The sequence below is a fragment of the Seriola lalandi genome, unplaced genomic scaffold (genome assembly GCF_002814215.2).
Source record: "Seriola lalandi dorsalis isolate HSWRI2012SDOR001 ecotype SW California unplaced genomic scaffold, Sedor1 jcf7180002054570, whole genome shotgun sequence".
NCBI lineage: Eukaryota > Metazoa > Chordata > Actinopteri > Carangiformes > Carangidae > Seriola > Seriola lalandi.
The window spans coordinates 2,499,590-2,524,531 of NW_019525123.1; the positions used below are offsets into that span (position 1 = coordinate 2,499,590).

The 24,942-nt window shown below is 40.7% G+C and overlaps 2 protein-coding genes across 3 annotated transcripts in view; one reads left to right on the forward strand and one right to left on the reverse strand.

Moving 5' to 3' along the window:
• Positions 1-25: 25 nt before the first annotated feature.
• Positions 26-9,710, reverse strand: pcyt1ba (phosphate cytidylyltransferase 1B, choline a). Of its 2 annotated transcripts, none has more exons than XM_023417026.2 (8): positions 9,492-9,710; positions 5,207-5,306; positions 3,985-4,101; positions 3,703-3,854; positions 3,062-3,140; positions 2,817-2,959; positions 2,039-2,227; positions 26-1,827 (listed from the first exon to the last, which is right to left on the reverse strand). In XM_023417026.2, the coding sequence occupies exons 1-8, from the start codon at positions 9,570-9,572 to the stop codon at positions 1,603-1,605; spliced, it is 1,086 nt and encodes a 361-aa protein (XP_023272794.1). In that variant the 5' UTR covers positions 9,573-9,710; the 3' UTR covers positions 26-1,602. The 2 variants fall into 2 exon arrangements, with proteins under 2 accessions (XP_023272794.1, XP_023272793.1); XM_023417025.2 differs by lacking the exon at positions 9,492-9,710 and adding an exon at positions 8,255-8,382.
• A 1,346-nt stretch (positions 9,711-11,056) lies between these two features.
• pola1 (polymerase (DNA directed), alpha 1) overlaps positions 11,057-24,942 on the forward strand; it is a 54,499-nt gene continuing 40,613 nt past the window's right edge. The window contains exons 1-26 of the mRNA XM_023416980.2: positions 11,057-11,196; positions 11,756-11,883; positions 12,553-12,649; positions 12,728-12,805; positions 12,911-13,026; positions 13,304-13,366; positions 13,627-13,728; positions 13,865-14,018; positions 14,118-14,286; positions 14,421-14,581; positions 14,691-14,803; positions 14,895-15,008; positions 15,126-15,200; positions 15,303-15,441; positions 15,702-15,856; positions 16,022-16,106; positions 16,379-16,440; positions 16,632-16,721; positions 16,843-16,959; positions 17,113-17,288; positions 18,118-18,247; positions 18,866-18,985; positions 19,068-19,158; positions 19,250-19,374; positions 19,587-19,736; positions 20,581-20,703. Coding sequence (XP_023272748.1) covers positions 11,148-11,196; positions 11,756-11,883; positions 12,553-12,649; positions 12,728-12,805; positions 12,911-13,026; positions 13,304-13,366; positions 13,627-13,728; positions 13,865-14,018; positions 14,118-14,286; positions 14,421-14,581; positions 14,691-14,803; positions 14,895-15,008; positions 15,126-15,200; positions 15,303-15,441; positions 15,702-15,856; positions 16,022-16,106; positions 16,379-16,440; positions 16,632-16,721; positions 16,843-16,959; positions 17,113-17,288; positions 18,118-18,247; positions 18,866-18,985; positions 19,068-19,158; positions 19,250-19,374; positions 19,587-19,736; positions 20,581-20,703 — 2,982 coding nt within the window. The 5' untranslated portion in view covers positions 11,057-11,147. The remainder of the gene's footprint in view (positions 11,197-11,755; positions 11,884-12,552; positions 12,650-12,727; positions 12,806-12,910; positions 13,027-13,303; positions 13,367-13,626; positions 13,729-13,864; positions 14,019-14,117; positions 14,287-14,420; positions 14,582-14,690; positions 14,804-14,894; positions 15,009-15,125; positions 15,201-15,302; positions 15,442-15,701; positions 15,857-16,021; positions 16,107-16,378; positions 16,441-16,631; positions 16,722-16,842; positions 16,960-17,112; positions 17,289-18,117; positions 18,248-18,865; positions 18,986-19,067; positions 19,159-19,249; positions 19,375-19,586; positions 19,737-20,580; positions 20,704-24,942) is intronic.

Sequence of the window (24,942 nt, forward strand, 5' to 3'; positions counted from 1 at the left end):
GAGCAAATACTGACTTTTAATTCCATTCAGTTATATTGTTTTGTTTTATTTACATATCAAGCTGTTGGAACATTAAAATTTAAAAAATAAAAAAAGACACATTCTCAAAGTTTGTACATATAGTGCAGATTAACATGTAGTGCGTACAGGACATTAAGTTCTCTACATTGCAGTAGGGTATTTGTATTGTTCGGGTGGAGGAGAGGTCTGCTCTGCCCTGATATGGATCACTGGTGAGCAGACCTGAGCAAAGGAGTTGTTACATACAGCAAAAGAAAACATTAGGGCTATGCTCCAGCTTTTGAGGACCTGACAGTTCACCTGGAGGGCCTCAATTATTGTATATTTCAAGTATCATCAGAATACTGGAGAAAGGCTGCATCTCCAAGTTTGCCAGGTTTTTTGACAGCTGACATCATATTGCAAAGAGCGAAAAAAAAAAAAGAAGTCTGCTAAACACTGATTGACACAACATGGAAAAAAAAAAAATACAAAAAAAAATACATGGCTTTTTAATGGTGAGAATTCATGTTTCTACTAATTGGTTACCATGATTCATGATAATTGTGAGACCTACTGAAATTAAATTTGTGTTTGTATAGCATGTGAGTATAAATTAGAGTGATTACAATTACGCTCTAGGTGTGGTCTCAGAGACTTGGTTTACATTCAAGAAGCTATTAAATGAAGTTTGTTTCTTCTGTTTCATCACAGTCAAGTTTTTGGGACTATCTAACAGGCATTTTACAGAGTAGGTGCAGTCCACTGGTCAATACTGTAGTGTGGGAACAAGTAAATCAAGGGAATTAAAGACTGTGAATCACTCTTCCTACTTTACATGAATTTGGTTTTCTTTGCCAATCATTTATGCTAAAATGGTGCAAACTAGCTCTGACTATGTGTTTTGAGTGCCAACAGGTTAGCAACCGCTACATCTCCGCTAGTCTAGGGGGTTCAGTGTCTTTTATTCAATCCTTAACTGTCAGTTCAACAAGCACAAAACTATGAATGAATCCAGTTCCCGTCAGTTCAAATGACCTGTTGAACTGAATGTCAGACACAATGTTTATGTGGTCACAGTAGTTACAAAAAGTCTTGGCATCTTTCTAAGAAAATGCTAAACTAAACAGAACAGGACAAACAGTGAGGTGATATTATGAGCAGGCTGTTGGACAGTCTCTATTAGTGCTGGACAATCCAAAGCAAATCCTCTCGACAGATGCTGCAAAGGATTCTGGACCGTCTTACGATATGTGACACTGTGTACATAAATCCTCATCCCCTTCTTTCTTCGTCTTCCTTCTGTCTGCTGGGTTGCCCAGACAACAGAGACAGTGATGGCTTCTTAGCTCTGGAGCTCATAACTACATCTCCCATGACCACCATCTTCACTGCATGTCAGCAACGTCTTTGAGGATAACTGTTTCAGTATCCTGCCAGTGTTCGTAGGAGTATATCTGTGTGTTTGTGTGTGTGTGTGTGTGTTTGTGTGTGTGTGTGTGTGTGTGTGTGTGTGTGTGTGTGTGTGTGTGAGCAGTTCTCAGGCAGTGTACTGTGAGTGGAGTGTTTTGTGTGTGCATGGGAGTGTGTTCAACAGTCCATCTACTTCTCATCTTCATCGCCTTCACTCATGCTGCTTATAGATGCAGATGCTCCTTTGGGGGAGGTCGGGGGCGACGGCCGTGCATTGTGCCAGCGTGCAGGGGGAGACGGAGGTGAGGGAGAGCGCAGGGGGGACAGTTCGCGGGGAGGGCTGTTAGAGGGCGACCCTCTGGGAGACAGAGCGTAGGACAGCATACGACCACTGCGTTCCTGGAAAACCTGTTTCTATACAGAAATAGATGAGGAGGGAAACCGTGGATGTTAGTCAGGTCCACATATCAGAAACATGACTTTAACATTTTAGCCCCACAAGTGATTTAAAATGCCCCAATTTTGTGTGTATTTGTCCAACACTGACATTAAAGAAACATAGTAACGATGATAACATTCTCCATAATGATGGTGAGAGTGTTTGCCTTGTTAAAGAATTAGTTACCCAAGTTCCATCCGGTCCAAAAAGTTCTAAGAAATTGCCAATAAATTCCCTCGATTTCTCTTCCCACTTCTGAATGAGATCGTGACTTTTCTCCTCCACCCGGTAAACAAAGTGTTTGCTCTTTTCCTCAACTGTGCGAACTTTCTCCTTCATACGATCCACTTGGTTCTGCAGCCGGTACTTCTTCTCCTGAGCGGATCAAAGGGCAGGTGAGGAAAAGGGCATGAAAAACCTCCCACCCTTTTTATGCAACTGGTTCCACCTTGAGACATAATGTACTACATTTTGTGATTCATTATATCTAATTGAAATAGAAGTGGTCCTCGTAGATAAAAATTCCACATCCTGGCTGCATTACAAATTAAGTAGTTTAGTATTTACTATGGCTGGGAACCTTTTTACATGTCTTTCACTGCATAATTCATATTATGTTATGTAATATTTATATTTTTGTCATTATGTTATTGCATATAGATTGACTTGAAACCATCATAGACAAGCAGATGTGTTGCAAATCCACAATCAGTCATACAAAAGTGAAAAGGCTCATCTAAAGCCTTAAAACAGTGTGTATAACAGCTGAATCCGTGAAATTGTTTAGAACAATTAAGGAAGTTAAAGAGAAATATTTCTCCAGCTTCCTTTTATAAAACCACATTGTAATAAGGTTAGTGTATGAACCGAAAGACTTAGCCTGTATCCTGTATTTACGACACAGTAACTGCAGCAGTCAGCATTATAGCATTATGGTGACATGCATAATTGATTATGCTCTCACATTGATGTAGCTGACGTTAAGTTCCTTGGCCGTGTAGCCGCGCTGGAGGTTGCGTCGGGCATAGACGTCATAGTCTCTGACAATTCTGGTAATTATGTCTGATGTTGAGATTCCCTCTGTCCGTTGTGTAGGCACAAACATCCCTGGTTTACACACCGGAAAACAAACACAATTTAATTTTTTTCTGAAAGAAGAACTCCACAAAGTCATTGTGGCCTCGCCTTTCTAGAGTATCACACACTGACCTGCCTCCTTGATGTGTTTATAAACATCCTCACTTCCTGCTGAGGAGTACGGGATATCATCATGAGCCACAAAATCGATCTGAGAAACAATCAAAGGAGATGTACTGTATGGCAGAAAACAAGGGTCATAAATACAAAGAGTTTGTAGCAAAGAGTTTCCTCTTAAGAACTTTTCATAAGGGGACTGGCCCTGTTGCTGTGGATTACATCATGTTTCTGAATTCATTTACTCGCTATGTATAGTGACTGGTTGACGGGTGACCTGTTTGTGTCAGTGAATGTGAAATAAAATATTCATCAAAAAAATAGGAATGTTAAATGGAACTAAATTGGATTAGACTACATTAAATTAGATTTAAATTTTACATTTAAAATTAGATTAATCCTTAAAACAAATAATAAATAATAATATATATATAGATATATAATTTGTTTATCAAATCATATACATATATATGATTTCATAAGATAGATAGAGTTCAATTAATTAAATTAAACTTCAATTAAAAATCAAATTGAATTATAATCTGAATTAAATTGATTTAAGTCCAGTGACATCAAATTAGGAATCTGAATATGGCTCTTGGGTGCTTCATACACAGTTTAACAGCCAGATACTGTACAGAACCACACATATGCACCTTGTGTTTCTCCAGGAACTCGGGTGTGAGAGTCCAGGGTGCGTCTCTCAAAACTTCGTCGACATAGCGGCAGTGTCTCAGCGCCTCATATCGTTCATGCTCCGTCATGACTGTGAAACCCTTGTACTTATGGGTCAGCTCATCACTGCACACTGTTCCATACACATCCCAGAACACATTTAGAAACAGTTAAACAAATCTGAATGGGTTATTTTTAACAGTGGCATATCATTTTGTGTGTGTGTGTTTGTGTATGTGTGTGTCTCAGTGGGTCTCTCTAACCTCCTACTATGAGGTAGGTGTTGGGGAAGAGGTTCTTGGCCTGCATGAGAGCACGAGCGTGTCCAGAGTGGAACAGGTCAAAGATGCCATCTGCATAGACTCTGACTGGCCGGTCCACTGAAAACACACAGCAGGACAACAACACAGTCACAGATCAGCAAAACTAACCGCTTTAGGCCCCTATTAATCCCCTGTTCCCTCTACTGTCTATGTAATGTGGACAGTTTTCTAGAATACAGAATAATACAGATTATTATTAAGAGTACAACCTGTCCCCATCCTGTATATACTGTGTGGTATTCAGCTCATTTATTTCGGGATATGCATTATAAAATCACAAAACAGAACTACTAAAGGTTTTCAAACTAACTTAAACTATAGCTTAATTACCTTTGTATTATAGTTTTCATCATTAGTAATGACATCAACCTAACCCATGAAAAGATACCTTCCAAAAAAAAAAGGAAATACTACTGTTTGACTTTAGATTTAGTAGCATTGGTAATAACTCAATTATTATTATTATTATAATCACTTATTATAAATAATGTCCTGGAAAAAAAAAGGTGGTAAACAAAAGTAGCAGTAATGGTAGAATCCGAAGCATTCGTGGTAGTAAGTAGTAATAGATCTAGCAGGAGGAGGAGTAATAGAAGTGGGGGCAACGATAGCCACAGTAGTAGCATCAGTAGTAGTTGTGGTGATAGCAAGGGGTGTAATTTCCTCTGGGGATGGAGGAGACATTGTCCTCTCACTGTCCAACCACGAGTGTTAAATATGCTCATCTGAGTGACCTTCAGTTGCTCACAGCATTTAAGCTTTACAAGCAGTAGAGAGCGATTTTCTGACAGTTTTGCACTGGATTTAGCTTCTCGGGCAACATAGAAGATGCCCTGCCTCCTTGGTGTGAGGGGTGCTGGGGCTGTAGTCTCATGCAGCTTGGGTGGACTGCAGACACTTCTTGAGGATAGATTTATAGAATCTAGCAAATGACACTATACTTTCTACTACTAAATTAGTATATAACATATACTAATATATAACATATACTAATATAGTAGCAGAAAAAGTAGCAGAAAAAGTAGCAGTAATACTAGGAGATGCAGAAATGACAATAGCAAAATGTAATTAGAGAAAGGAAGGATTAATGTAAGTAATACATTGAAGATAAATGTGAAAGCTAGGCGAGGAAAAAGAAAAAACCAAGAAAGAAGATGTCAACCTGGGGTGCCTCTGCGGGCCTGAGCGATGGTGAGTTTCTCATGAGGGGCGCGACAGTCACAACTGGTCTCCCTGGCAAAGATGGCAGGCTCTGTCAGAGTCTGCGACAAAGGGAACGAGAAGGAGACTGAGTTACAGACAGATAAAGTACAGCACATTTTTCTCATTTTGGAAGATGAATTAAAGATGTAGAGGAAAGTTTCTTAGAGGTTTGACAACATCTAAAACACCTGCATAAGGAAATCCCTAAACAGAAACACAGCCGCCTATCCCTTAAGCGATATGCAATATGCCTCTCCTTTCCAGGCTCATTTCAGTTACAATAACCTCCATTAAGTTATTGACCACAGCCAACGCCTGCTCCATATTGGGACTATGGATTGAGAGACGGACAGAGCTGCACTCAGTGTTATTGATCACCCTGTGTGTGTATGTGTGTGTGTGTGTGTGTGTGAGCTGATACTTCTCCGTATGTCGCCTGTGTGTGTATTAACATGTAACAGCGAGTAGGGCCGGAGCTATTGATCTGTTGTCTCTCAGGATTAAACTAAAATGCAAAGGGAAGAATAAAATAAGATGGAAGTGGTCAATGTGTAGGTGACCTCATGTGTTGAATTGAAGCATGGGGGGAAAACAATGATTGTTTTCAGATAATTAAATGTAAATGAAGGACATAAAGGAAGAATTAAAGACAACAGGACACAGACAGACAGAGACAAGAAAGGACAAGTGAGATAAAGGGCACTACTTTTTAGTTCCTGTTAAAACGGCATCAAGGTTAAAGTGCTGCAGTGCGAGCCTGACTGAAAATTTGTCTTTGTGTGCCATCTGTTGACTGCAGGGAATACTTGCTGAATCTCATTCACACCAGCAAAATAGACTCCGAGTCAATACAGAGCAGAAAGAGGAGGATGAAAAAAAAATGTCTCTGTGGACATGACAGGCAATTGACGTCAAAATATCCTCCAGGAGCAACAACAAAAACCACAGTGAGGCCTGACGACATGTTCCATGAACACAGACAGGGATAGAGCAAGGAAATGGGAGGAACAAACGCAGGAAAGTGGCAAATATCAAATCAGTGGTTTTGAATAGCACTGCAGGTTTGGAGAGTGAGATTTAACAAGTGAAATAAAGCTCCAACCCCGCGCTGAAGGGCAGACAAACATTTCTTACTTTACATAACTCCAAGTGGTATCTAACCACGCAGACAGGTCTGATTTTATTTGCAGAGGTTTTGAGATTTATATCTCCACCCCACTACCCTAGAGGTAAATTCATTTTGTTTGTAGTGCTCACTGTATTGAAAAAAGACATTAAAAAGTTCAACAGCAACATCTTCTCTCAGAAATACTGTCCCTATTAATCTGGGTATTACACAGACTTTACTGTCAACAGTTTTCAGGACTATTTCTTCATGAGAAGGTCACTTCAATACTGATTAAAAAGATGTAAAGTTATGATGGTTTTATCACAGGTTTTTATGCCACCATACATAATTGTGATAAATCCTTTTGATGGAGAAAGTAACCTGCCACACTGAGGACAGTTGTTGTGTCACTGATCTCTAATAAACATCTGGTAGGTGCTATGCCTTTACTGCAGCTATGTTAACCCTCATGTTCTGTTGGTGCTTCTGGAGAGTTTTAAACTGCTCAAAGAAAACATTATTTCATCACCATGACAGTTCATGCTGTTTCCTAATTGAATTGCTTATGAATGCCTTTTGATTTTGAACTGATAACATGTCGACTACAGAGCGTGACCCGAGCTGTAAAACAAGGTTAAATACAATGGATTTCCATCTGCTCTGATCTGTGATTGTTTCACGAGAGGTCTCCATGGAGTTTGACCTCACTGGGGATCTCACTGACCCCAAACACAAGTAACATCACTATGTAGGATAACATATAGTTCTGCAAATTCGCATTAAAAACACACAAAACACAGCCAAGCATAAAGATGCTTATGTTACAACAGCTGTAGTTGATGAAATGCCGTTTTTTTCTCACTTCATTATGTGAATCGCTGAAACGTGAGAGATGTGGGCAGCAATTCAAGTGGATTGGATGTAATTGTCCCTCACAAGTACCAGCATATATGTAAAGCAGCCAACACAACGGCAAGTGAAGAGTTACAGCTACAAGAGGAGTTGAAGGCGTTAAATTTGCCAAACATTGCCATATATATCAGACTCCTTTTATGTTGTCCACATCCTATTTAATTCGATATTCTTTAATTGGCTTTGAATATCTTGTTAGTTAACATTTCAACATCCCAGTTTACAGTAGACAAGTATTAGAATTATTTAGAATAAATTGGAGCCATCAGAGCTGCAACAAATCAGCAGCTACAAGAAGAAGGTGCTGAGGGAGAGTCCTCACACCCATGAGTCCTTGGGCATGGTGAAATCATAGGGGGTAGCTTACAAACATTTAGCACAGAGCAGATGGTAAAGCTTAAACTAACTGACCAGGAGCACACGGGATGGCGAGAGCGCGCTCAGTAAAACCCACTCTGGCACAAGCAAAGAACATCTGGCATAAGGAGGATTAAAGCCAAAAAAAGAGAAACACGGGAGCACAGGGCACAAGGAAACAACAGCAGCAAAGACGAGACTGCCTCACAAGCCTAGAGAGAGGATTGAGTGGAAACAGAGTAGAGGTAAAAGCAAAGATGGAGAGCTTGGTGGAGACTAACGTGAATGCCAGGATGTGGAATCACACCAAAGAACAACAGAGCAGGGGTGAGTATCCAAACAGGAGGTTTTATGTCCTTACTGCTGCAAAGTCCCTTCAGCAGGACATCTATGTTGAGCTGTCCACTGTGTAAACCCCCCACCCCCACCCCCTCCTCCTTTGGCAGAACACACACACACTGTCCACTCAGCATTCTGAGCATCTCCCACAGCCACATGCTATAGGGGACCTGTTTCGTAACAGGGGAGAAAGCGGGACCCTTTGTCTTCCTCTCTCTACCCTTGTCACATGCATTCTATACACCGTAAGACATCTATACACAGGAAAACACACAAACACAAAGGCCCTACCGTCCGGGGATGGGGGCAGGTGTGCTCAAGCTCCTCCATTATTCCCAAAGACTCATGGGATGCGGCTGTGGTCCCTCAGTTATGTGACTCAGCATCAGTGAGACGATGCCTCTCTCCTCACCACTCCTGTCTCTTTCTCCTTCCTCTGCTCCCCCCGCCCACTCTTTGCTCTGCCTCTCGGTCTGCCCTCCCCTCTCCTCCTCTTCCCCCTCCTCCTCCTCTCTGATCCCCCGCTGCAGAGAAGAGGATGCAGTGAAAAGCTCTCACTCTGCAGCTATTTCTAGATACGACAAATGGATAGAAGTCAGCCTTCAATTTGATGTTGCTAATGCTGCAAATATTCAATGTCCAAAGTTCATTTGAGCCCAAAATAACGTGGTTTGTTGTTACAATAGATTTTGCTCCTCTCTATAGATAACTGAGTACTGACTCAACCTGTAGAGGGTTTGCAATTATGTCACAATTCTCCACATCTGGCGCCAATTTTACAGATGATTACTGGACACTACTGTGGCGAGCCCGGAAAAAGTTTTGTGAGCTGTGAGTGAGTCGTTGTGTCGATAAACGATCTCTGCTTGTTTGCGGAGTCTCAGCCGAGCTGGTGAGCTCTCGCCATGGCGACGGAAAAAGAGGAGAGAACTCCAAGAAAGGACCAATCCGAGAGCAGATCCAGCAGTCCAGCAGTTTAGGCAGCGGGGATTGGTGGAGCAGTCCATAGCACCATCGGTAAAACATTGCACTGACAGAGTGTCACCAACTGACCCGGCAAACGGTTTTGCTAAAATATAATGTAAAATTGTCGGAGTGAATGGTAAATAGATTTGATTTCTCTTATAAGGTGCTTTATCAAAGAGCTGAGAGGAAAAAATATCCAGAAGAGAAGACTTGAAGAGTTTAACTTAAAACTTCAGTGGTAACCTTAGTTACACTATCACAGCGGATGAATGCATTGTGTTGACATGTTCAGTAGCCTATCTCTTGTTGAATCGGTTTATATAGATAGAGAGATATAAGTTGGCTAAACCTGTTGTTTGAGCTGTCACACCCAGTTTTGAGCAGACTCTCAGTAGACTGTCAGACTAGTGTAAAGATACAGAAAGTGTAGGACAGGGAATTCAATAATTTGATGTAAGCAATGCTTCAAACTACTCAGACTAATTTTCTAATTTTTACTACTATTAGCTACTTGGCAAACTTTCCGCTGTAGGATATAAGCAGGGCAGGGATGGGTGCTTACCTTCGATGGTCCTCTTCTGCAACAAAGAGGCGCAACAGCTGCACAACAGGAATGCGCTCTGATGCGTCGCTGTTTCACCATGTTGTCCAAAAGCTGAAAAATGTAAATATTGATCCGTTTTGTCGGTTGCTTCTCTGTCTGTTTCGCGGTTGAGTCAAGGGCAGGAAGCTGTCAGGTTTTTTTTTCTTGCTCCAGCACAGCGGGCAAGTGCAGCAGAGCGACGACAGCCCCGTCTGTCCAGTCTGTCCAAAAGGACAGATCAGCTGCTCAGCACTGATGAGCTGCGACAACTGTGGGCCACGCTCCACACAGCAGACCGTACAGTAGAGCATACGGTCATTAGGCTGTACATTCACGTGGGTCTACTATCCGCCTATTGTACTGTAGTGGAAGACCCAACTCACGCGATCTGCAACTCTTAGCCTCATTTTGAAATGTGAATAACGTCTCTTACAAAACAAAAATTATATTAAAAAAGAATGTAACATACAATAAAGAAGGATTACATATAGCTCAACCGACACCAAAACAATGCACACCCTACAAAAATAACGACCTATCACAATATGTGCTGTTATGATCAACTTGGTGACATGGCCATAAAACCCACTATAGGCTACTGTAGGCCTATAGGGGCAGGTTTACATGAATTATCACAGTGATCAATGGTATAAAAAGCCAAAATGAGGGGCTGAGGGGATGAAGGACAAAACATCCTTTGTGTTTTCATTGTTGGACGCACTGTAGTGTCTCTGTGGCCCCAATCTGGGACAGGAATCTATTGTACCCTCCATAGTCCCGCCTGGTCGCTATGGAAACGAACTTCATGGGGATAGACAGGCATAGACATTTACTGAAAAAGACATTAATGACCTAATCCTATACTTTGAGAATCCTAATTTGAGGATCAGATTGTAATGTTGTTGTGATTCCCTAGGAAATACAAAGGCTATACCATGAATTCAGCATTTGTGACCTCAGACAATACTGTCTTGTCCATAGGAAAAAGAAAACAAAAATGGATGTATTTAAATTGGTTATTTCTGAGTTATGTAGCCTACTCTAAATTGACCATAGGTGTGGCTGTGAGTGTGAATGGTTGTCTGTCTCTATGTGTTTGCCCTGCGATGGACTGGCGACCTGTCCAGGGCGTACCCTGCCTCTCGCCCGAAAAGATGCTGGGATAGGCTCCAGCCCCCCCGCAACCCTACTAGAGGATAAGCGGTAGAAAATGAATGAATGAATATATATATATAGGCTATATAATAACAATCGATATCGTAAGTTTTGTAGGTGGTAAAGAGTAGTGAATCATGTTGTTTTTTATGGTATGATAGTGTGAATAACTTACTCATAGCCCCTTAAAAAGTCATATGATAAGAGTTTACATGTCTCACGTGTTGTAGAAATACTGTATTTTAATGTATTGTGGATCCTGTTGGGTAAAAAAAAAAAAAAGACTGTACAACACTGCCACCATGCGGACTGAGCCAGCCGAGACAGCGATTCATTTTATTGGCTGACAGTTATGTGATGTCATTTCCTGCATATGACTTTCCCCGGGAAGGCAATTTGGCGCGGACTGTACTGTTGTTGTGCTGACGGACGCGGAGAGCAGCTGTCAGTCAGTAAACGTTAAAGACAAAAAGTAAACTCATGGCTCCGGTATCAAACGCAGACAAAGACATGGACGGTCCGGATGGCGGTGAGTTTTCTGCATCTGTTTACTTGCTAGCTGACTTCAGCTGGCTTGTAGAGGGAAAGCGAAGAGGTTAGCTAACACATTAGCTAGCTTTCACTGTCATTCTAAACCTGGCAACAGGCTTTGGCCATTGGCACTGTTTGTGTCTATAACTTGGTCGACTTGCTAACAATTTACCTCGAAGTTCGTTGTCGATATGTCATAATGAAGGAGAACATATGGTAATGTTAGCTAACACCAGTGCGATGCTATGGTTGCCTGCCATCTTCTGTTTTGACTTCGTGACCTCTCAGACATCGTAGGCCCTGCATATATGAACCAATGCTCAAATTCATTAGAAAAAACTTAAACAACCCCTAAGTAAGTATCACAAGCTTGCAAGAAGTGTGTCATGTTCATTGAGAAGCGGTTAAAAACAAACAATGCACTGCGCCTGCGCTCCTCAGAAGATTCACTGCAAATGTGGCAGGGGAGTACTTGTTTGAATAAATGTTTGAAAATCAAACTGTTCTGTTCATACCTGCTGCGTCGTCATGTTGATGTGGAGCCTGTCTCTCCTCAGATGATGGAGGTGATGCCTGCGGTCTGGCGAGGTCTCGCTCCAGACGGGAGAAGAGGGAGAAGGTGGGAAGGAAGTCTGCACTGGAACAGCTCAAGAAAGCCAAGATGGGGGAGAAGGTCAAATATGAAGTAAGGAACCTGTGTTGTGCACGCATGTGTACGCGACAATCGATACCACGCAATCTGTGTGTATTTGATTCAAAAGTATGTGAAACCTTAGTGTTGCATCATCGTCTGACTTGTTTGGATCCTATAACAAATTTTGTGCCTACTTCGATCAACCGTTCAGCCTGTCTTTCAACAAAGTTTTCTTGATTCCCACTGCTTCTGGATCAACATCATTGTAGTAATATTAAATAGTTACATGGGTAATAGCTATTAAAATACTCTCAAATTTCTCTTAAGAGCTTTTTTGAATGTGTTTTTGCAGAATTCAACAGTGAATTATTATCATTCTTAAAACATTTACACATGTTAAAATGTTCTGGTTCTCCATAAGAAGGAAAGTGTTAATGAGTTCAATCAGTTAGTCAAGCGACAACTATTATGATGATTGATTATCAAACAGAAATGGGCATTTGAGGGGCATTTTTAACTATTTTTTGGACATTTTATGACATAAGCAAGTCATTGATTAATTGAAAGAAATCATTAGCAGAATATATTCTAAGAAAGACTTGATGTAAATGTTTGTCTTTTTAAGCTGTTCACCAACAGAGAATAGTGCATTTGGATCTGATATTCATTCAGTCTTGCTTGTCTCATAGGCAATATTCAACCCATGATTGTGTTTTCCAGGTGGAGGAGTTTACAAGTGTGTATGAGGAGGTGGACGAGGAGCAGTACTCGAAGATGGTACGAGAGCGACAAGAGGATGACTGGATTATTGATGATGGTGAGTCTCACAGTCTCCTGTATCCACTGCAGGAATATGTGCGATAAGAGGGTTTTAATAATGCTTCTCTTCCCTCAGATGGAACAGGATATGTGGAGGATGGACGAGAAATCTTTGATGACGACTTGGATGATGATGTAGTAGAAAACAACAAAGGTAAACACTAGACGTGCATTGGACACTAGTTCATGCATTTTTTTAGATTAGCAGTTGGAGCATGCACAGTTCAGGTATCTGAATACATTTTGTTTGTGTTTGTAGGAAAACCAGGCGCTACAGGAGCAGACTCAAAGAAAACTGCGAAGAAATCTGTGGTGGCCAAACCCAACACCATTAAGAGCCTCTTTATGAACAGTAATGTGAAGAGGCCTGCTGAGGTGTGTATTTGTTAGTGTCATAAACTTTTTTCAGTATTCGCTTCTATTACAAATTCCCTAAGTGTCCATGTCTGTATATGGATGTTTTGAACAGTTTTTTTATTGTCTTTTCTTTCTCAACAGTATGTTTTATATAACCCGCATGGTCTTTTTCAGTGGGTGAACTGACATACAGTGGTTCTGCAGCTGAGTTTGGAATAAAAGAAATCACTAAACGCCAGTTCTTGCTCCTTTTCTGCTCATGCATTGATAAGAAGTATATTTTTATCTCTTGTAGAAAGACGTGGACCTGTCCAAAGATGACTTATTAGGAGATATCTTACAGGACCTGCACTCTGAGGTTGGTACCACACCATCAAAAAAGACAGATGATAATAATTAAACACAATTTATTGTCAGTATTATTGACTTAGATGAGGCTCTTAGTTGATTTATAATAAACAAGCAGGTCATGCTGTGCAAAAGCATTTGAAGAGGACAATGTTCTTACATCTTGTTTTTCTTATTTATAGCCAATTTATCCACCTCTTTACTGTCCATACCTAATCTGATAGGTTTTATATTTGCTTTTTAAATTTGTTTCCATCTCTCTTTTCCTAGAAACCTTCCCCTTTGGCTCCTCCGCCAGTGGTCACTCTGAAGAAAAAGAAGTCTCTTGGATCACCCATGAATCCCTTCTCTATCAAACCTCCAAAGCCAAAGGTATTCTTTAACTTAACAACATTTTCTGTCAAAGTTGAATGAAAAATGAAATAAAAAATATTAGATGGGAGGCGTCTGTAAACTTTAAAAAATTCAATCAATTGTAAAACATTGTATGTAACCTCTGTAATACCAGGAGTCACCCTCGACTACGGGGTTAAAGGCCAAAGTGATCCGCCCACCGCCTCCTGACCTGACACCCAAGCCATCAGCCTGTCCTCCTCCATCCAAACCTGCTCTTCCTATGGAGAGGCAGAGGGCAAAAGTGGAGGAGCTGGATGAAGAGGAAGGTGAGGAAGCCGGAAACATGTGAAGAATGTGCTAGCTTTTACTTTGTCTGACCTAAAAATTGAACACACTCTTACAGTTTGTGGCAATGTGTTTCTTAGTGAATGAAGCTCTGGCGTTTGACGGTGTGGACTTTGATGAGCCAATGGAGGTTGGACTTGAGGAGGAGAAGCCTGCAGTCACAGAGAATACTGAGCCTGAAACTAAAGTAGCAGCAGTGACTGCAGTTAAAGTGGAGCCCAAAGCGGAGCCAAAGGATCCTGTCCTATTGTGAGTTATTTATCTGCTTAGCTTGCTTGTACTTTTTTATAGGATATATACATTTTCAAGACGGGGAGGAGATTTCTCTGGCTCAGTCTTAAAATGCTGCAGTTTTATCAAGTGTTCCTTTGTCTTTTTTCCAGGCCCAGCAGAATCGGAAGCTCCTGGGGACAAGAGGAGGAGGAGGCTCCAGTAGAGGTACAGGTCGACTCCAGCCAACTCCCACTATTGGAGGGGGCGGATGGGGAGCAGGTTTTCCGCTTCTATTGGTTGGATGCCTTTGAAGACCCGTATACCCAGCCAGGTAAGTCATATTAACACTTGGAGTGGACACTCCCTGTAACGCCACGATCCAGTGATGCTGTTTAGATTTGTAAAGCACATCCTGATATTTTGATTTAACTGTCACCTAGGTGTGGTGTACCTGTTTGGAAAAGTGTGGATTGAGTCTGCAAAGTCTCATGTCAGCTGCTGTGTTACTGTGAAGAACATTGAGCGGACCATGTACTTCCTGCCTCGTGAATATGTAAGAAGAATCTTTGTAACATTTCAGAGTATTTATATTTTTTGAAATCTATAAAGGAAGATCACATACGAGTTTGCATTTAAATCTACAGAAAGTCAACCCCAAGACTGGGGAGGTGTCAGAAACTCCTGTTGGGATGATGGATGTTTACCAAGAGTTCAATGAGATCTCTGAGAAGTTCAGGATCATGAAGTTCAAGTCTAAGGTCAGTACCAACCCTAGATTCACACTGCATAGTATAGCATAATTGTATTTTTCTTTTAAGTGGCAAGTCTCACATGTTTGTACCTTTTGTTTGGTTTCTGTGATTCTCTGTCTGAAGAAAGTGGAGAAGAACTATTCTTTTGAAATCCCTGATGTGCCCAGTCAGTGCGAGTATCTGGAAGTGAGATATTCTGTGAGTAGACACACACATATCCATCATTCCCAGATTGTCCAGGCCTATATTTGTTCTCTTATGATACAACATTTATCTCTGTGGTAAATATCATTTTTGTAGGCTGAGTTCCCTGGGCTGCCTTCTGACCTTAAGGGGGCGACCTTTTCCCACATTTTTGGTACCAACATCTCCAGTCTGGAGCACTTTCTCCTTGGCAGGAAGATCAAAGGGCCTTGCTGGCTTGACATCAAGACACCACGTAAGGGAGATGTTCTGAAACTTGGGCTATGTGTCAAAGACTGATAGTAACCTGCATTTAGTTAAAATGATGTTGCATGTAACAAAATTAATTAATTCAGGTTATCATACTGAGAAATGTTCTCTCTATATAACAATTTGATTCCCCTATTTGAGAAATGGGAGCAGTTGATATGAAAGGATTTTTTAAAAAAAAGAAAAAAAAAGTTTTCACAGCCCTGAAAAATTGCTGATGTAATGTCTCCTCCGTGTATGTGTTAGAGCTGATTGGCCAGCCGGTGAGCTGGTGTAAGGTGGAGGCTCTGGCCCTGAGGAGTGACCTGGTCACTGTGGTTAAAGACCTGTCGCCTCCACCCCTCACTGTCATGTCCATCAGCCTCAAGACTATCCAGAACCCCAAGACACACCACAACGAGGTCAGAACATTCACAGCTGCACACACACACTCAAAGATAGTGTTTGACTTTCATCAGGGCTCATTATGCATCATTGTTTAGCTGTGTTATTTTGTGGAAGGTTTAAACAGACTGAAATATAAATTGAGCAAAGACTTGGTGACATTGATATTTGTTCTTCTGCAGATTGTGTCTCTGGCTGCTCTTGTCCACTGTAAATTCTATATGGATAAAGCTCCACCTCAACCTCCCTACCAGACCCACTTCTGTGGTGAGTTATTGACATATATATATATAGATATATATATATATATCTATATATATATGTGTATATATCGGATAGATATATATTAGACGTCAGTTTCATGTTTTGTTCTGAAGAATAACTTCCAGCCATAATGTGATATGGCTGAATATCATGTTGTTCAGCCTCTATGAACATGGTGAACACATTTCAATGCTCAGTTTATCAGTGAGAATTAGAAAAAGTGGTCAAATTACAAACATGTAGGAATAGTTATTTCATTCTTTTTGTCTTTTCAGTGGTCAGTAAACCAGTTGACTGTATTTTCCCGTACGACTTCAAAGAGGCTGTGAGGAAGAAGGTGAGTGGCCACTTGCTATGGAGCTCAGGTTGTTTGTATTAGTTGTTTGTGTTATTTTAATAGAGATATTTCATTTAGATATTGTTCTTTACAGATTTCATTAGACTTGAATATTTACTGCATTAGGACGCCTCTTTGTGGTCTGTGAATGTGAAACATTGATGATGTGTCTCCCTCCCTCCCTCTGATAGAATGGGAGGGTAGAGATAGCTGCTACAGAGCGGACTCTACTCGGCTTCTTCTTGGCCAAGATGCACAAGATCGACCCTGATGTGCTGGTGGTGAGTAGAGTGATTTTCTAAATTGATTAACATCCCTATACAATATAATAGGACCTACAGGAAGCACAGACGCAGGTGAAATGTTTTATTGAAAAGAAAAAAAAAATTGTATTTCCCGTAGGGTCACGACATCTTTGGCTTTGACCTGGAAGTGCTTCTGCAGAGGATCAACGCCTGCAAGGTCCCACATTGGTCTAAGATTGGACGCCTCAGGAGGGCCAATATGCCCAAATTAGGGGTAAGAAAAACAAAAACCACTGTGATAGAAATAGTTTGATAGAAGTTGATTGTTTGTTTCTTGTTCTTTTCTATACTGTAATGCATGTCATTAAATGTTTCATATATTGTATGCGTTTGTATATGTGCACGCTCGTGCCATATATTATTGCAGGGTCGCGGTTCCTTTGCAGAGAAGAGCGCAACCTGTGGCCGTCTGGTGTGCGATGTGGAGATCTCAGCCAAGGAGCTGATTCGCTGTAAAAGTTATCACCTGACTGAGCTGGCTGTACAGGTGCTGAAGACGGAGAGAGTCACAGTCCCGCAGGAAGAAATAAAAAATCTGTACAGGTGAATAAGTTTAAAAACATACCAGCACAGAACGATAGATTACATAAATCACATCCAGTATTAAATCCTTTGGGCTGTTGTAATGTCCTATGCTCTCTCAGACTGTAGCTATAAGTTTACAAAAGTTTGTGGCAAATAAAGCTGCAGTCTACACACAGAAAGTTTTCCTTTTAGCTTGTTCAGTTCACTATTAGGTTAACGACTGTGCGCTGTGCTCATGTAAAAGGACGCATTTGTGTTCACTCTGCTAAAAGAATGTGGACACATGCGTACCAGACCACTTATGAATATGGTCTGAGTGATCAGATCTCAAATGAGTCCTCAATGCATCTTGGGTGCGTTCACACTAGGGTTGTGCCAGTGGACGATCGTTAGAACAATCACTGATTGCTCATGCCTTTGCAAATGTCAAGACAATATTTGACTTGTTTTTCCATTAATGTAGTTACTTACTATTTGTAGTATTAAATTAATACTAGATTGAATTTGCCTGCCACAATTTAACGTTTATAAGGGCATGTAACTGACGCCTGCAACACACGAGCACACACACACTCCGAAGAGGTTGACAGACAGACAGAACATGCCATTTAGTTCAGTTTCTGATCCTGCTGCTTTGTATGGTGGTAAATAGAACTTCTGGAGTCATTGAGGGACACACTCGCTTATAGTGTGTCAAAGTTTTCATATTGACATTTAAGGTGTATTGATTGATTTTGAGATGACAATCATGCATTGATTAACACGCAACTTTTTTCTTTTTTTTTTTTTTTTGCTGAGACATCAATGTTGAAATTATGTGTATCCTTAAAATATTTTTTTGTGTCAGTGACTCTCCTCACCTGCTCTACCTGTTGGAGTTGACATGGACAGATGCCAAGCTGATCCTCCAGATCATGTGTGAGCTCAACGTGTTGCCACTGGCCCTGCAGATCACCAACATCGCTGGCAACGTCATGGTAACATCCAAGAACATCTTCACTAATCAACCATACTATTATTCTTGCTCAGCTCAGGCAGAAAACTCAAATTACAACAATTAACATTGCAGTCACTTCACAATTGGCTGAATGTCAGGACATTAACATCCAGACGGCATACATGCTTAAAATGCATCCATCTGCCTCTCAAAACTAAAAATGTCAAAACAAACACACACAACAAAAACAAGGATGAACAGTCAAATTCCAGGTAGCAGCTTGTTCTCGCTTATTGTACAATTGTAGTACACATATTGAAAACTGAACTCAGAAACTAAACAGTTTGCAGACAAAAGAAAAACTTGGTTCTCATATGAATGAAGAGAAAAGACTTGATAGTTTAGTTTTTAAAAGCCTTTATCGAAGCTTAGTACCTGCTTGTTTTGATCAACCAGTTTGTTCCAGGGAGAACACAATGCACCAGGGTAAGATGACATTTTCGATTTCAGTTAGAATGGAACATAAAGATACATCACCTCTCAGGCTTACTGCAGGCTGGCTCAAGTCTTGTCTGATCTGGTTTGTAACTCTTTTCCTTTTTGATAGCGTTATTTACCGCCTTCTTCAATCACCTGATTTCTTCCTGTTTCTTTGCAGTCTCGAACTCTGATGGGCGGTCGCTCTGAGAGGAATGAGTTCCTGTTGCTTCATGCCTTCCATGAGAAGAATTACATCGTCCCAGACAAACCCTCTTTCAAAAAGGCCCAGCTGGAGACGGTAAAGACGCACACAAACACACAAATTCCTCTTTTTTTCTAATGTATTCATGTCACCAATGTTCTTTGTTCCCTTGTCCCAGGCTGAGGGAGATGAAGATGTGGATGCAGGGAAAGGCAAGCGGAAGAAGAAGGCAGCCTATGCTGGAGGTCTGGTGCTGGATCCTAAAGTTGGTAAGCACGTGTTTGAAGTCTTACTTATTTGTGTCATGTGTCCGTGTGTTTTCATATTTCTATAACCACCCTCCGTCTCTTTTGCCCATAGGTTTCTATGATAAGTTTGTGCTGCTGCTTGACTTCAACAGCCTGTATCCATCAATTATCCAGGAGTTCAACATCTGCTTCACCACTGTACAGAGGGAGGCTCACAACAAACAGAAGAAGAATGAGGTGTGTCCATTGTTTGTTCAAATGCTTGCTGCAGGAGCAGGTGTGTTTGTCTGACCAAATGATTTAATAATCAAACTATCTATGAAGACCAGACATGTTTTAATTGATTAATCACAATGCCCAGGAACAAAGATGTGCCATGTACACAGCCTCACTTTTTTCCCCAATGAAAAGTTCCTGCTCTCATTTAATTCTTGTTTCCATGGTAATAGGAGGACGAGCCGGAGGAGATTCCTGAGATTCCAGATTCGGACCTGGAAATGGGAATCCTGCCCAAGGAAATCAGGAAGCTCGTCGAGCGGCGTAAACAGGTCAAACAGCTGATGAAGCAGCAAGACATCAACCCGGACCTTTACATGCAGGTACACATACACTTGTTTATACAGTTCAACACAACTACACATATGTGTGACAGTGTACATGTATATGTATACAGTATTTGCATACTCATAACAGCAACACACATACACAGCCTATCATGTCACTCACACAGAAATAAAAATACACCAAGGAAATTCCTATATTTTAGTTGGTATGGATACAAACCTCTCTGTTTATATTGAAAGGTTCTTTCCTGTTCAGAGCTATTGTCATACGGAGTATCAGTTAGAAGGAATACTCCTCGCCAAACCTTTTGATTATTATGTATTACACTCGCTCCCCGGAGGCTTGAAAGGAGGGTATAAAAAGTTTGTAGCCTGCTGTAAGTCTCCTTTTTAGTGTAATCAGTTTAAAGCAATGCCATTTACAAAGACTACAGTTGTTTATTTTTTAATGGTGCAAAAACATTTCATAACATTCACAGAAACTTCTCAAACCAGTGCTGCAGCATAACTGACTTCTTCTCTATCTGTATGTTTTTTATGTTCCAGTCATTGTTTTGCCAAAGTATGGATAAAAATACTTTGTGTTGCACTGTTGTTCTCTTTGAAATTTCAATGCTGTGCAGCGAGGAGCATATTTATTTAAGCACATATTGGTGAAACAAGTGTTTGGAACATACTGAGCGCACAGATGGACAGAATAATTTAAAAAGATGTTTAGTAGGCACATTGATGCTCTCTGACAAAATGGTCAACCATTTTCATTTACCTTTACACAATTTTTATCCTATAAAACCGTAGTTACCTTGTATTTTGATTATAATTTTAAAATGTGCAAGTGCTTGTATCTGTTTGGCCTAATTTAAGTCTGGTTGTTCCTCAGTATGACATCCGTCAGAAGGCTCTGAAGCTGACTGCTAACAGTATGTATGGCTGCCTGGGATTCAGCTACAGTCGATTCTATGCCAAGCCGCTTGCTGCTCTGGTCACACACAAGGGTAGAGAGGTGAGTCAAGCACTTATATATACATACACACTTTAATGAGCCTTTACAGACACACAAAGTTTTAGCTGTCACACCTGTTACAATGTAGCTATGTCAGCTGATGAGTAATACAGGTTCAAACTACAAAGGCACTGACCAATGTCAAACAACATACACCAAACCTCAGAGAGAAAAAAATGTAATTCATAGTAAATGATCTGGCTCTGCCCCAAAATTTAATGGGTTCGTCCCTGGTCCATATCCCATCTCTCCACCAAGTTCAGGGGAAATTTGTCCTGAACTTTTTGTGTAATCCTGCAGACAAATAGTAAAGACACGAGTGAAAACAACCTTCTTGGCAGAAGTAATAAACTGAACTAAAAGAAGCTTATGGTTAAACACAACTGGTAAATTTCAAAAGGTACACACAGAGCGAGCAAGCGGGGCATACAAAGACACAAAGAGACTTAGACTCAAACAGAAGAAGCCCAACAGTCCTTTCGTGATTTAAATTCTAGTCTTCAGAGTGGACTGCGTGCCAACAGGAGAATGCAGTAAAAGTTCAAATACTTAAATTTTCATCCACAAGAGGGCACTGCTACATTAAATTCCACATGAGCAGCGCTCCTCCCTCTATTCCATTTTGTTTCAGACTTTTTTCTCATCTTCTGTTTCTTTTTTGGTTTTCTCCTGTCTCACATTTGTCATCCTTTTGCTCTACAAAATTATCTCGTTCTCTCTCACCCTGTGCCCTTCCTCGTTCTAAATATGATTATTCCTTCAAGTTCATTTTGTCAGAACAAGAGTCCTGCTGCAGTGTCTGTGATATCAATAGTCCTGTGTAAGTATTTTCCAGTAACAAAATGCCACAGGCACACACATGAAACTCTCGCTCACCCCATGTAAAGTCTGATTGTGTAATGACTTCGTTCAACACACACAAATGGAACAACATGGGCGTGCACGCTCAATAAATTGGTGCAAAGCTGCATGTGTACTGCATGACATAAACGGCTAAATCTGGTATTGTAACTGAACACCACACACACACTCTCTCTCCCACCATGTCAGTGGTAGTACTCATGTTCATTTAATGAGCTCTAACAGTACACATCCTCAACAGAGGCGTCAGGCTTTGCCTCAGGGGAGTACTTCATTAAGATCCCCTTACACACTCATTGTGTTCCCTAATAGAGGGCAGGGCAGTAACTCAGTGTGTGTGTTTGTTGTTTTGTCAGTCAGTTTGTGCCTCAAGTCACGCTTGTTTGGCTGACAGAGCTACATTGTAAAAGGTGTGTACTTGATTTGCTGGTACAGGTGGGAGTTTCTCCCCCTCCAGACATACTGCTTGTATCTTTGTCAACTGCCAGAGGTAGATGGGTTAATTACATTTTACCTCCTCTATGCTTTTTTTCACCCAGGAAGCATCACTGGTCTCAGACAAGAAGTAGGCTACACTTCCACTGTCTGAAATGGTGCCATTATTGCACTTTTAAAGTTGTGTGCAGTTGTGTTTAACCAAATAATTTGGGCAGCTAATTCAAGGCTGCATTTCTTATTTTAAACAAAGTAGGCCATTATCAAATATAATTCCATTTTCAATCATTCTAATGTCAATAAAAACTCCACTTAAGGAAGGAATCAGCATATATGTATCGAGGTACAACTACCATCTCCAAAAATTTCTTAATGAATTAATCTTTGTAAAACTTTAACTGAAATTTCTTCAAATAGCTGTTGTAACATAGTTCAAGTGTTCTGTAGCCAGCAGCAGTTTGGGATCAAAAGTCCGATATTTACCTCATTGTCTCTCATATATTCTTAACTGACAACAGTGTTTGCACCATACATCGCATAAAAACTAATAAAGTGATACTCATTGTTTTGTGAAAAATTGCAATATAGTGATTTACATAATATAGTAAATTACACAAATTAAAAAAGCCAATAATAAAAAATAAAAAAAAAATGAAATGGAAACAAAACCAAAACATTCAAAATAGATAATAGCTGTTTAAATGCTATTTAAATACTAAAATGAGAAGTTTTATTTTAAAGCATAAGGTTGACGACATTGTTCATTTTTATCATCATCATCATTATGTCAATAAATCCTCAATAAATCCAATTAGAAGAACAAAACTAGACGGAGTCTGTTTCTTTGAAAACAAGCCACAAATATTTCTTAATAATATCATTTTAAAAAAGCCAAATAATTCTCTAACACTGCCAAACCCTGGTTTTAGCAAATGTTGCTCAAATAGGAATACATATTTATTACATATTTATTGTGGAATATTTGAGCTCCAGTCAGTATTTATGTGGTACATAATATCACTAGCCTTGTCCTGAGGTTTTGTTGGAAATTAGTTGATTTTAAAGCTGCTCTTTTTAAAACCTGCTGATGGTCTGCACTGCTTTGATTTGGTTTCTCAGCCTTCTTAGGTTACCCAGTGTGCTGAAGGGACAGTAAACAAATTGGATTGTATTTTATTAGGACTTTACTGTCTCAGTACATGGCATACAGTGGCGAGTGACATGAAAGACTGGGGAGACCTGCATCAAAAGGTCATCAGTCAGATCTGAAGCCGCAGGGTGCTGAGCACATAGCATAGACCTTCACTTGCTGAGGTGGCAGGATTTCCCACGTTGCACGATCTTAGTGTTTTGTTTACTTTGTATCTATGATCAAAGAACACGTCTATTTTTACTGCAGGTTGTATGTTTGGGGAGATCACTGCATCAACACGACCAGGGAGTCCCACAGTAAATAAGATATGTTGTTGAAGTAATTGAGTACTCTTGAAAATCTATATTTGTTTTTGTTAAAAATTCTACAAAAACATTAAATAACTAAAACCCTTAAATTAAATCAAAATTTCCAAATGGTTGTGATCCAGTTGGTCAAATTCAGTTACTCATGACTGTTTAAAATGGTATTAAGAATTTTTTTACATTATATTTCAGTTAATTTAAGTAATGTATCGGATCCTGCTTCGAAGTAACAAAAGACTTTTGCTTATCTGGAGTAATAAAACTAAAATAAATCTTATAAAACTTGGCAGGAAGTGTCCCCTGCACATGAGGTGTCGCACGCTGACCACAAGTACAATGGCTAGCCTGGGCAAAGCGACGAGTGGTATCCTGCAAGCAATAGTTTGAACAAATTGGAGCAGCTTTATTGAATTTGTGTCGAGCTTTAAAGTGAAATGGCCGTAAGCCAAGTAGTTCTTGGTAGTTTCCGACTGCGGCGAGCCAGAAAGGCCAGCTGGCATTTATAGCGGGGTTTCTAGTGTATTTGTGGGTATTGCTGTTTGCACCCCCGCCCCCATTTTAATCGTCACATTTGCACTCAACTTTCATGTCATGATTTAGGAGGCTTTTTATTTTTGCAATTGTAACACGTACACTGACTGCTACTCGGTGTGCAGTGTAAATCCACCCTCCCGCCACTCAACGCGTTCCCGTAATCTGTTTGGACGAGGGTTCGGGTGAATGTGCATGTGTTCTGTGTATTTATTGATTGGCTTAGCTCTCACCTTTCTCTCACTCTCATTTTAAATTGAGGCCTAAACCCCAGTGGCAGGGCGGGTCAGGCCAGGGGCCACAGTGGTTTCTCAGCCCGGGGAGGGTTTAGATGAGGAGGCTTAGAGGGGGATGACAGACCCTTGGCTGTGGTTCTTCTGATCAGATTTGCCAAGTTAAGAGGGGGAAAGCCCCCACTTATCAGTCCCCCAGCCCAACTCTTGTGTGTGTTTCTTGAGTATATCTTCTAACTATCCATGTCTGCACGTAATGTGTTGGTGTCCGTGTGTGTGTGTGTGTGTGTGTGTGTGTGTGTGTGTGTGTGTGTGTGTGTGTGTGTGTGTGTGTGAGTGAATGCCCATCCATGTGTGTGCACAAGTGCTACTGGCCGAACTCTGCCCTTTGTCGGGGGACCATTTGTTGTGGCCCTCCTCTGTCCTGGTATGTGTGGGTATTAAGGGGGGGATGATGGGTATTAAGAGGAAGGTGAAGGTTTAGAATTACACAGGCGAGGGTCCACCACAGATTGATGTCCCCCTCAACCCCTCAGCGTTATTTTGAGTTCTTTTGTATGTTCGCCAGAGAACAGTTGGGTGCAGAGAAACAGATACATGAAGCACACACAAGTTACACACATGTGGTTATAATAGACTGATAAAAGCATTTGTCACGCCAGTAAGACTTTTATTGCCCACCGACTGCTGGCTGGTGGAACCTTGACTTCATCTGACAATT

Coding starts and splice junctions, on each gene's coding strand:
- pcyt1ba (XM_023417026.2), bottom strand. CDS start 9,572: ATGGTGAAACAGCGACGCATCAGAGCGCATTCCTGTTGTGCAGCTGTT. Junction 3,141..3,702: donor AGTTCCTGGAGAAACACAAG/GTGCATATGTGT, acceptor ATTGTTTCTCAG/ATCGATTTTGTGGCTCATGA. Junction 2,228..2,816: donor TTAACGTCAGCTACATCAAT/GTGAGAGCATAA, acceptor TGATCCGCTCAG/GAGAAGAAGTACCGGCTGCA.